At 31.2% G+C, this 13,331-nt stretch overlaps 1 protein-coding gene across 1 annotated transcript; it reads left to right on the top strand.

Annotated features, from left to right (window-relative positions):
• Positions 1–5,815: 5,815 nt before the first annotated feature.
• On the top strand, positions 5,816–10,140 carry LOC129301423 (la-related protein 1C-like). Its single transcript, XM_054939975.1, has 6 exons — positions 5,816–6,627; positions 6,881–7,451; positions 7,533–7,677; positions 7,798–7,888; positions 9,203–9,274; positions 9,527–10,140. The coding sequence occupies exons 1-6, from the start codon at positions 6,121–6,123 to the stop codon at positions 9,686–9,688; spliced, it is 1,548 nt and encodes a 515-aa protein (XP_054795950.1). The 5' UTR covers positions 5,816–6,120; the 3' UTR covers positions 9,689–10,140.
• The last annotated feature ends 3,191 nt before the right edge of the window (positions 10,141–13,331 follow it).

Here is a 13,331-nt window from a genome sequence, read left to right as displayed (position 1 = left end):
CTTGAACCACCTAGTGTTTGTCACTTTTGATATGCTCGCAACCTAGGTAAGAGAAGAGCCTAAAGAACAACTTTTTTCTGGGATTCCTTTGTTAGAGAGATGGAGGGATGGTATTAAAATTAAATATGTACACACACACGCACCACGTTGTGTGAGCGGGTTTGTTTGTGTCTATATATAATATATAGAGATATTTTGATTGGGGAGAAGGAGAAGGAGACAAGGAAAAAGCGAAGGAATCCAGGTGGCAGCAACCACCGCCACAAAAATGGTCAAGGATTTGCTGACACGCTGCGTTCTCTTACGTGGACACCTCACTCGGCACTTGTGATTAACCTAACGAACTCTCTTTTTCAGGACTATCCCTCTCAATTTCATTTTCATATTAAATATTTAATGCTAAAGGCAAAAAATACCTGTATCTTTTTTTGTGGCCAGTAAAATTACCTGTAGTTTCTTATACCCAAAAGAAATGCCAGCACTTTACAGTTTGCAGTTTGCATGATTGATAATCTTTTTGAGCTTGATACTAAATATATGTAATCTGAAAAAATAAACATTGGGCGATTGGGTGGAATATTGATCATTTCTTAAATATTAAGTTAATTAATGTTTGAAATTATAGAGTAATTTTTGTTGCTGTCGAGAAATAACAATTTTTTTTACAACAAAAAAAAAAAGGAAGAGAAGAGCATGTATAATGTAATTCTGTGGAATGAAAGAGAAGTTAGTTATTAGGGATAAGGGAGAGACTCCTGAGACAATGATGCATAACGAACGCGTTTTGGTTAAGGTGTTACTATGAGGGAGGAAAGGAAGCAAAAATGGCACCAAAGAAAGAAATTAAGGAGAGGTCCGGCAAACATCATTGTATCAGTAGTTATCTGCCACGTGTTAGTGAGTAATGATTGGAGATGTTACGTGTCCGTTTGCCTTACGTTTTAACCTCTTCGCTCATTATCCAAACACGAGGGGCCCAACCACTTTCCAATGAAAAGCCCATTCACGTTGTCCTCTCCAGCATTTCAATAATCGTCATTTAATTATTACCATAAAAAAAAATCCTCATTTAATTGGAAGACAGTGGTCGTGATATGAGGAGGAAACATGTACCAAATAAAAAAAAATTTCCCTCCGTATTATATTATAAGACAACTTAAAATAACATTATATATATTAATAATATATAATAATCACACTTTATGGGTTTATTTTTCAAACAAAATTATAATTTTTTAAAATATCTCTATATATTTAAACATTATGTTAAAATATCATTTTAATTATTTATCCACTTAAAATATAATATTAAAAAATAGCATTAACAAATCTTTTTTTTTTAAACTGTCATGTATTTTTTTATAACAAATTTCTCCAATGTTATCTTATAGAGTAATTTGGAACGGGAGTAAAGTAAAGATATATTTTAGTATTATTTAAGTATATTTTTAATATTTTTGGAGGGATTTTAAAAAGAGCAGCATTTAAAAAAACTATAATGAAATTAAAACTGTTATTTATATATATTTAATTTAATGGCCTAATAGAGTAATTTGGAACGGGAGTAAAAGATATATTTAGTATATTTAGATATTTTTAATAGATTTTAAAAAAACTTAATGAAATTAAAACTGTATTTATATATATTAATTTAATGGCTAATAGGTAGGTTAGAAAATCAGCTTCTGCTATTTATTTTCAGAAACTTGGAATGAAAAAATATAAAATGACGTTTCAATATAATAGAATAGCACTCATTGACTTTTCAACACAGGACTTTATGAGAGTCGCATTGTATCTGTTTTGTGTAAAGGATGAAAACATTGTTTTATGTGAAATATAGCGTCAACAATCTTATCCTTTACCGAGATTAGGATTGGGAAAGTTAGTAGACGGGTTTTTATTTTTAAGAGAAAAACAGAGCATGGTGGTTTTTAATCACCTGAGATTACCAATTCATCTTAAATTGACATATTGTTTTTAGTTTATTATATTATATGTTCAAAATCCATACCTTACACGTGAGTTTTAAAGTTGTTTTAATTCCATCTTATTATTCTTGGTCAAAAAATAAAATTTTAAAGTTGAACGTATAGTTACACCCAAAAAAAGTTGACCGTTTAGTTTGTTGAGAGTAAAAGCGTATTTTTGCACATTAAAAGTTAGTAAAACACAGCTGCGCAGTGGGAAGGTAGAAGGGCTGTTGTGGGAGCTAAAGAAGGAAGAATATGATATATTCTTCATTTCTTGTATTGTATCCTCAGCACTTAACTCCAGCAAAATTTATTTTCATATCAATTAATTAAATATTTATAATAACATTTTTTAAAAATTGATTTTTATTTAGTCACAAATTTTGCTCCCACGATCCAAATTTTCTCTGTCCGCCACTCGTTAATAACAATATCATCAATAAATAAGCGATGAAATGCACGAAAATCCAAATATATATCCTTAGTTAATCGGGGTAAGCTGGCGATAAGTCTATGCAGAACATTATACTCCATTCACTTTAAATTTTGATGAGAATTTAATGTCATAAATATAAAATTTTTGAAAAAATAAGATTTTAGTAATAATATCTTTTTAATATTATCATTTCAATTATATTCTCTTCACTGAATATTCTTTTATAAATAAAATATTAAATGGAGTGTATTGCTGAAAGTTTATATTTTTATTTAAGAAAATAAAATTATAAAATTTATTTAATTAATCTTATTGGTATGCATAATTTTATTTAAAAGTATCTTATAATTTAAGATGAGGGAGTATTATGCAATTTTTTCTCTTTTTTTATTGCTTAAATGTATTTTTTTTATTGAAGGTAATTTTATTCAATATACAATTGTCAATTAGGTACTAGATGTTTGTAACTTTTTGAATGAGAATTTAAATATTAGTTTATTATATTGTGAAAGATTAGCATCTTTAGTTAGATTCAATATCTATTGATTATGCAAGTTTTCTTTCCACAATCCAAAGATATCAAATCCACACAACAATATAACTATAAATATTGGGCAATTCTCTACCAAGAAAACATTTGTTTATACAATGAAAATTAAAATTCCTAAAAATGTCAATGAAATCATGACCAGCAGTTTCACATCCAAGCGAATATTCCTCAACTGATTTATTGAGGAAAATTATGAAGAAATGAATCTCATTCATACTTTTGGTTTAGATAACAAAAAAGTTATATAAGAAAAATTACTAGGAGAGAACCCTCTGAAAAAAATAAAAAATTATTATTTTTTAATTTTTTAGTATTGTCTTTTCTATGTTTTTCTTTTATATTTCCCTGCATCCTTTTTTTTTTGGCCAATATCTTTCCCTGCATCGAACGAAGCCTGGGTGTTTTGCAAAATAATTGTTATTTTCTAATTCTGCTTCAAATTTTGTGCTAGCAATATCTGCCGTTGGGTTGTTTGCATTTTATTTTACATAAAAAGAAAACGATAAAGCACTGTTTTTATTATTTAATTTTTGTTGATCCACGTGGCAACATGTTATGTGTTAACAGCTTATTAATGAATAAAAAATTTAATCATTCGACTCTTATACTTTTAAATTAATTATAATTCAATCTTTAAATTTTAATTTATTATAATTTAATTTTTAAAGTTTTAATTTAGTTATAAATCAATTCTTATACTTTATCCCTTATAATGTAATTCTTAAAATTTCAACCTGTTAAATATTAGTGATTATATTTTAAAAATTAAATTATAAATATTAAAAATATTTTAAAATTTATTATTAATATTTTAAATTATTAAACCATTTTAATATTTATAAATATTAAAATTTTAAAACATTTTTAATCTTTATAAATTTATTTTTAAAAATATAAGGATAAATATTTGAGAAGTTAAAATTATAAAAATTAAATTACATGATATAAAATTTAAAGATTAATTTATAATCGAATTAAAACTTTAAAAATTAAATTATAATTATTAAAATTTAAGATTAAGTTATAACTAAATTAAAATTATAAGAATTAAATATTTATTTTTTTTCAATGGATTTTTTCGGTCCAAGTGCCAACTAACTATATAGCTGGACTAGGTACAGGAAAATTATACTTATACTGTATAATAGTTTTTTGAAAAAATCACATATGGGTCCACACACAAATTTTAATTATTAAAAAGCGCATGAAATGCAAAAATAACCCTGAAGTTCCAAAGGTTTTAATTGTGAACAAGTATTGATATACATTTATTAAAACACTCTTATTTTGAAAAGTAAAAAGAAAAAGGAAAACCTCTCCCCACTTTTCATTGGCGTCCACTGTTTTCATTAGTCATAATCCTTCTTTCACAATTGCAATTTTCATCTCCGACCCTTTTCAACGCAAAAAAAAAAAAAAAGGGTAAAAACAAGAAGGATAATTGAGCAGAGGCGAAGAGAATCCGCAATCAAAATCACAAATAAAAACAATTAATTCCACTGGAGAAACCGTAGGAATGGGACAATACCCAGCCAAGACTGAGAATCCCATGGAAAAAGGGAAAGACTTTGGTGGTGATTGAGCAGCAAATCACAACAATGATGAAGCAATTAGGCAACTTCGAACACTAAGCACTCCTTTTCCTTTTCCTTCAAATGCTTCCACTGCAAAGTCCGATGCCCTTTCTTGATCTGAAGAAATTTGTCCTTGATATCCCCCGTGCTTCCAGTTGCAGAGAGCCTTCCTCTTCCCATTTTCATACCGGAACTTTGAAATTATTTTTGCATTTTGTGGAACTTTTAATATTTAGGATTCTTGTACGACTTCTATGCAATTTTCCCTAACGTTTTCGAGTCTTGCTCCTCTCCGATGACATGAACGGTCCCTGGGGGCTGATTAGCATGCACCCCCCCCCTCTTCCCTTTTTATAATAATCCGTGACAGTTTTTTTCTTTTTCTCAACATGAATATAATTTGTCGTGTTCTGATATATTAATCTCTTCCGATAAATCAATCTCTCCTGATACAGATTTCTCATTAAATAAAAATAAAAATAAAAATAAAAATTTATACAAGGGGTTACTCTCAATCAATCGAGAGGAAGAAAACTTTGGTGGGGTCTGGCATGAAAAACGATTATTCTTTTAATAAAAAGAGTGTTGTTTGTATGGGCTTGATATTTGTTGACCTGTTGCTATGTTGTTATTTATAATATTTATTCAATGAAACATTATAAATCATTTTACATGCAAGAAGGCATCCGCTTTATAACTGTTATACTGTAATTTTTGGACCAAATTAAGATAGTAATAGGCTAAACGGAACTTATTATAATTTTTTCACGAAGTTAAATTAAAATTCATAATTTATTGATTTGATTCAGTTCACATTTATTTTTATATATTGTATAAAAATCATAATATATACAATCTATAAATTATAAATAATATGGTTCATTTTTCATATATATTTTATATAATGTATGATTTTCATTGGCCCACATTTAAAGAGAAAAACATGTACGCGGAAAGGAAAAAAAAAGAGAACGAAAGAAATAAGGGCAAGTGAGCTCTCCTTTTATCATCCAAAAAGAAAAAAGAAAAAAGAACAGGTAAGAAAGTCGCACCCCAATTAGGTTTCTACGAGGCCGCGGTCTGATAGACAGACAAACCAAGTTTTAATTAGGCGGCCATTGAGGAGGTTAATTTGGTGATTAAAAATGAGAATGTTAAAAAGGTAAATTTAAAATTGCTATCAAAGTGAACTTGTAAATAATATATATATATATATATATATAGAAAAGGGTTTGTTTTGTAAGTTTAGGTTTCATAACAGAAGCCTGCCTGTTGTTTTGGTGCGGATATACGGGAGACGGAGGAGTGACAGAGGGAGGGGGAGAGAGGGAGGGGGCAGAGATCGCTGGTTTTGGGTTCTTCTAGTCAGGGAGAGGGAATTTACCCGAACAAGATCCGTCCTCACTATCATCATAGTCGTCAATTCACCGAGACAAACCCTAACTTTTATTCTTTAATTCGTTTTTGTCTTAAGTTCTATTCGACCACCTCATCGATTCATTAATCTCGTTATTTTATTTGATGCTCTGGGTCATACGCTGATCAATCTCTTCGCGGTTCTACAAAACTTGAAAACCCTAATTGGAAATGGTTACCGCACCTGATTCTTCTTCTAACCATCACTCGCCGACTAGTACTGGGGATACCAATAGCCCTAAGTTCCCGCGGAAAAACTTGCCCTCCCCCTGGGCTCAAGTCGTCAGGGGTGGTGAGTCCGAATCACTCTCCAGCATTCGCCAATCGCCGCCATCATCCTCATCAGCTTTTTCCTCCTCTTCCTCTCTGTCCTCCCTCATTACTTCCGTGTTCGATCATCCGTCAGCGTCTGATTCCAATCCGAAGGTGGCTCCTCGTTCCCCGCCGCTGGATAATTCTAATACGGCTGCCGCTGATATCTCTGATGCTAGTAACGGCAATGCAGCTCGTTCTAAGAAAACTGCTTGGAACAAGCTGGCTAACGGCGATGTCGAGGTTAGCCCTGTAATGGGTGCTGTCTCCTGGCCTGCGCTGTCTGAATCCACCAAGGCTCCGGCTAAATTGCCTGCTGAATCGTCTTCCAAGGCTTCCACCGATGGATTACTCCCCAGTTCTCAGGTTTATTTGCATACTTGCCCTCATTTTACACTTGATTGAATGGATTGTTTGAAGATTCCGTAAAAAATATTGCTATTGTATTCCAGTAATTTAACAACTTAACAATTTCTGCGCAATATTTGTGGGATTTCATATGTCGTTTCCTTTTTTTTTTTTTAAAGAAATTGAACAGAGTATCTTCATGAGTAACGATGTTATATTTATAGAAACTGTAGCTTGTCTTATTTGCATGCTGATCCTGCCATTATTGTAGGAGCCTGTTACTTCACACACCCCTCACAAACAAGCTGCTAGTAATGCAAAACCTAATTTCGCAACAAACCATAGCACATATAATAGACAAAGAACGATGATGAAGCGTGGAAGTGGCAGTAACATTGGAGCTGGTCCTGCACAAAATAGCTTCCCTAATCCTCCCCAGCCCCCACCGCCGCCACCTTTTCCGGTACTTCAGATCCCTCCAAGTAATTATAATACTGTGGTACCAGGGGCTCCTGATCCTTCCTCAAGAGAGCTTCTTTACAAAAAGAATAGCTGGGATCCTAGGCCCCCAGTTGGGGGTTTTATGCCTGTTGTGAATGATCATCGGAATTCCACCCGCAGGGGCAATTTTGGGCCCCATTCACGTATTGATGGTTCTTATCATAACAATTATGGGGGCAGACGTGATCAGGATCGAGGAAATTATGCAAATAGTAGGGATGCTCATGTAAATCAACAGAGAATGCCTCCTAGGGGATTGGTGAGGCACTTGCCACCTAATACTGCTGCATTTGTGGCTCCTCAGCCCGTAGCACCCTTTGCAAACACTGTGGGTTTTCCTGGTGAGTTTTTTCCTCCTTTTTTACCCATGGTTATTTTTACAAAATAATGTACAACTGATCATCATTCTCTTTGTCTTTCAGAGTACTATTATTTCCCAACGCTACCATTGGAACCCTTTAGGGGTATGCCATTCTTTACCCATAGCCCTCCTTCTGCAATGTTCTTTCCTGTTGCAGAATCACCCCTGGCCAATATGATAGTGAATCAAATTGATTATTACTTCAGGTTATGTGCCAAATAAAAAGTTTATTACTTCAGATTATATTTTTCTGCTTTTCTATTTTATAATTATCAATAAATGTGCCATACTTGAACTATCTGTTCACCCTTGATTTCTTTTTACAGTGATGCTAATCTAGTAAAAGATGAGTATTTAAGGTCCAATATGGATGAACAGGGTTGGGTTTCAATTAGTTTGATAGCAAGCTTTCCTCGGGTAAGTCAATTGTGCTTCAGTAAACTCTACTTTAGCCTTTTAACTTTAGAAACTCTGAATATATCCATACATTTTTATTTTGTTGAAACCAAAATATGAACCAGGATATGTGTTTGTGTGTGTTAGTCTGGTGTGTGTTACAGAGATTATTACCTTTCAAGGATTTGCTTTACCCAGCCAACTGAAGGTTTTATTGCTTTAGAACTAATAATAAGCAACCAATGTGAAAGGTAACATATAAAAGCCTTTTCATGAAAAATTAAATTGGATTTACATTGTGCATATTGGAGAATATTCTTTTTTACTTATTCAGCTGCCTGACCTTGTAATATATCGGAAATCAAGGGGGAAGAAGCAATGATGTTGCAGCTTGTTGGCTGAAATGATCAATTTGATTGTTATTTGCTACTTTGAATTTGTGATAAATTATTTTAAATTCCCTCATGATTTGTAAATTTTTAACTGGTAGTTAATACTAGATATTTTTTTACATGTCAAAGTTATCATTGTTGATGGATAATTGCAATTCCTATCCATACCTTTTTTTTTATTGTAATTGTTTATGTATTTATATTAACTATAAAATATGTTCATATTCCTTTGCCTTGAAAGGTCCTTATAGAACTTTACAGTGGCACCGATATATGGTGGAATGTGATAGGTGGATATTGGTCAATTATATCCTTGTGATTGAGACAGTTTGTTTAAGCTGGTAGTGCAATTGTTTATTATGTCAGACCCCATGGCTCAAGATGGGAGGAAATTGTAATGGTTTGGTTGTTTGACTATTTGATTAAAGAATAATTGAGAGTTAGAAAGTGATTGAAGTCTCTTTTGGATGGAAGATTGATTTCACAAGTACTCTCTTCTTTTAGGAAAATGATTCATTATAGTCTGATTCCTGTAGAAATAAATTTTTAAATATATGATGAGTTAAGATAGTGTTGTGTGTTAGGAAATGGGGCAGATGATACCAAAATTTTTTTAGGACACTAGTCTCCTATCCTTAACTACTTATCAATATTCATTGTGTCAGCAAGTGTATATTTCATCAATTTGTACTTGTAATCTCACCTCCCCCCTCTTCGTTCCAAAAAGAAAATGGGATTATATCTGAACATCTACCCATTATGGTGATCCAATTGTTTTAAGAGTGGCATACAACTTATGAAGTGATTAGATGCTCTTCATGTCACCAGTGTGTTTTCAAATTTTGTCATTAGTCAGTTTATGCTATTATGACTGTCAAATTCCAAATATTACTTATTTTTTCATACATTTCTTGGGTTATTTATTTCTCCAATTCTTTTGTAGGTTAAAAGTCTGACAAGCAACATTCAGTTGATACTGGATTCACTAAGAACTTCCACCATTGTAGAAGTACAGGTAATCAAAATTTAAGCTAACTGTTTTGTGGAAACTATCTTTTACCATGTGTGGGCCAAAATATGAATTTCCTGTACTATTCAATTATCCATTTTAATTTCTCTTATCACTTAGGTTCAGTGGCAATGGCATGTGGTTATGCAGTGGGTATAGTTCGCATGAGTGATGAAAATGTTTTTTTGTTTAATGTAGAAGAGGACATAGCTCATCTTTTATTATGAGATGTATTTCTCATCCTCAACTTTGTTGCAGGGTGACAAGTTGAGGAGGCGTAATGAATGGAAGACATGGCTGCCATCCTCTCAGGCTCAACTTCGGGTTGATTCTGCTTTGGCGTCTCCTGGCGGATCCAATCACAATAGCCTGGTTGGTGACTTTCAGAAGATCACCCTAGAAGAATCAACCACCGATTAAGTTTGTTCAAACCCCACCTCAGATGTCTATCCAGCAAAATCTGCAGCCAAGGCTTCTAGTCAGATAGAACTCCCAAATGCAACTGGCATTGCCAATTGAAACTGGACATAATCAATGCACCCCACCCTAAAATTGTTAGCCCTAATCCAGCATCCAGCCTCGGGCAATACCACAATTTCTTTTTTTCTTTTTACCTTTTTTTTAGGGTGATTGGAAGTCAGGCTTTTCTGGAATATGAGTCCTTCTTCAGTCACTGAGCTCGATTTTGGTAGTAATTTATATATCAAGTAGGGGGAATAATGATTTATTGATCACTACTACGATCTGAAGATAAAGTTGATGAGACAAAAGGAATTTAGATTTTTGATTGATGCAGATTTCATGAGGTTATTGATTTGTACAGTTAATGTTTTGGTTTGGATGAATTTTTTTACCATGATTTTCTGGATCCAGTTTGATATGCAAGGGTGGTGGATTTTGAGATTCCCCCCCCTAAAAAGGTAAATCTCATTTGCTGTTTTTTTTTCCCTAGCCAAGAATGATTTCTAGGTTTTTTTTTTTTTTGTTATTCTTGAACTTCAATTTTTATGGAGGCCAATTTTGGTAGTCATTTTTTCCCCCCCAATTTTTAAAAAGGGGGAAGCAAATACCAGCTCTTCAAGTTCTCGATTCTGTTTCCTTGCTAGGTAACATTTCACTTCACCTACTTTCAATTAAAAACTGCTCTCCTTTTTCAAGTTCAAAAAGAAAATTAGAAAGAAAAGAACCTAGAACGTTGTCACCATGCAAAATTATGAAATGAGCACAGAACTCAGAGGGAGACATTACTGGCTTTTGACCTTAGTTTTTTAACACGGTGTTTTATCGTGGTTTTGTAATAAAAGAAAAGGCAGAGTTTTTACTTGAATGCACTTGGCAATTCTTCAGACTCCTAGAAGTATCGAAGGAAGGTTTTGAATTAGATTTTGTTTCAATTGTCCCCTTGAGAAATGCTAGCAAAAGGTCCCCATGAAAAAAATGCAACAAACAAATTAAAATTCACAGACATTGATATTAATATTTTTATCTTACTATAAACTTCACTGATATTTTAAAAAAAAAAAGAGGCTAGCAATCTACATCAGTATTTTCCAACCTATCATGACATTTAGTGCAATTGAGAGTTATCTTTTTTTAAGTTTGAAATTATCTTTCTATTTACTTAGCCTCTTTTTTGTACTCTGAATTTTGAAGGGAAAAGACAATTACAGAGTCCCTAAGGCCATTAATTACAATTAGGAATTCTAAATTATTAAAATTTTAATAATGGATCATAGTGCTTGCTTGGAATTAAAAACATACACAAGTTTCCAAAATTGCCCTCCACTTGGAAAATAAAAAAAATTAACACTATTAAAATTACTATCATCTATCATGGGATGAGATTAATGTTAATTTTAGTTAGGAAATCAAGAAATAATAGATGGGGATAGATTGTTTTCCATTATGAAACTAAAATTCACTTTTAAAATTTTTCAATGGCACTTGTGAATGTATAATAGTCACTAGAAAAGTTACTAAAGTGACTGCTAAATATGAATCCAAACACTTGTGAGTTTTTATACTTATTAATATATAGGCAGACCATTTAGAAAACAAGAAAATAACATTGCTGAAGTTGCTATTATAAGATAAGAATATTGTTAATCTCGATTGAAAAGCCAAAAAACAATAATTAAAAATAGATTGTTTCATAGTATAAAACTAAAATTCATTTTTGAAAGTTTAAATTTTTCAAGAGCACTTGTGAATATACAATGATTCCTTAAAAATTTACTAAAGTCACTTTTGGAGGTTATTTTAAACTATTCTTATTTTTTTATTTCAAATAAGGAACTTGCTCCATTATTGAGATTTTGATCATTTAAAATCTTTAATTGTAATAATAGCCTGTCATTTTCCCTATTTTAAAATTCAATATATATTCCTCTTGTTAATTTCTTGAAGGCACCTAATAATGGCACCAGGTTATTTATTTCTCCATTTAACTAGCCTTCCATGGTGGGAGTTGATTTTTATGTGGAACATTATATTGGCCAACGAATTTTTTTAGATGAGAACATAATGGCTTGCTAAATAGAGAAAAAGCAATTTTCAAGATAAAATATAACATCAACTTTATATTAAAATAATAAAATAATGATTATAACAAAGATTATAAAATTTTAGTTACTTGTTTTTAACATAAAAAGTAGGGGTATTCAACTTGTACCTGTATTAATTGACCTGATTTCATCCTAAATATATTGAAACAAATCTTGTCCTGGCTTGAAAAGAAGAACGAGATGAAACACAAAATTACTTTTAGAACATTTTGGCCCATCTTGAATAGTGTGTGTATATATATATATATTATTTTTTATTTTTAAAATATACATTAATTATATTAATTATATTAATATAATTTATATTTATATTAATTATATCAAATATAATTCTTTTCGTTAGGAGTGTTCAGGGGAGCCTTAAAAAATAGAAGTGGGGAAGGGATTAATTATCCACATGGACGCGAAACTTTTGATTGTCTAAATGGTAATCCTTAAAAGAGGGTTTGCCATCAATCTAATTCATGGCTGCTTTTGTGATTCATGTTTTGCGGGTTCAAAGTTGTTTTAATCTTGCCAAAGGTAGTTAGAAAAAAAAGAAAAAGAAAAGAAAATGGCCCCTAATTAGACAGTTGTGGTACTAACAATACTTCCTTCAGTCGTTCATATAAAGTGTCTTTTAAAAATAAAAGGTCAGCCAAATTATCAGATATTTAATTGAAATATTAAATAATTTTTAATTGTTATCTTTAAAATTTTAATAGCTTCATTATCATTAAGGTATGATGGGATTTTTTAAGTAATAAAATAATATAATAACTCTTTAACATGTTTAAAAATTGTCCGAAGCACCTTACATAAGGGACGGGGAGTATTAAATAAATAAGCACGGCATTTCGATGAGTAATTCAAACAAACACGCGATTTTTTAATGGTATCATCATTATCACGCCATCATGTGAGGGTCTCCACTCCAGATGGCAGCTTGCTAGGGTGCAACGTGGAGAACTGAGGGGTCTCCACTTGGGTCTTATTTTAGCAAAGTAGAAAATGCCAACGAAACGAAACCCAAAGTAGCTGAGGAAAAGGAAGTAACGGAATCAAAAACTAGGGGTACCTTAGGTTTTCAGTTTGGTAAAAATTTATTTATTAAAAGTTTATTTATCAAAATTCAATTTGATAAAAATTAATTTTTTATAAAATAAAAGTTAACTATTATAATAAAATTTATATTTAAATATATATTTTTAAAAGTCAGTTGTTTGAATAACATATGATAAAAAATATATTTAAAAGTATAATTACTAAAAAGTACATAGGTTAATTATATGTAATTATTTATTTAAAAATTATTTTTGATAAAAATATATAAAATTTGATATAGTGAATAATTTATATAATAAAAATGTATAAATAATATACATTTTTAAATATTAAAATATTTAAGATTTAAAATGCATATGTACGCATTACTTGGGACTGTACAAATATTAAAAAAATTTACCAAACATAAATTATTATAATGATGATCCTTGTTAGTTAAAGTGTATTTAAGAAAC

Source organism: Prosopis cineraria, unplaced genomic scaffold, assembly GCF_029017545.1.
Source record: "Prosopis cineraria cultivar Desert tree isolate PC_DT_omini unplaced genomic scaffold, ASM2901754v1 PC2104, whole genome shotgun sequence".
NCBI classification, from domain to species: Eukaryota; Viridiplantae; Streptophyta; class Magnoliopsida; order Fabales; family Fabaceae; genus Prosopis; species Prosopis cineraria.
The sequence above is the reverse complement of the archived record's forward strand: the minus strand, read 5'-3'. Positions and strand labels throughout refer to the sequence as shown.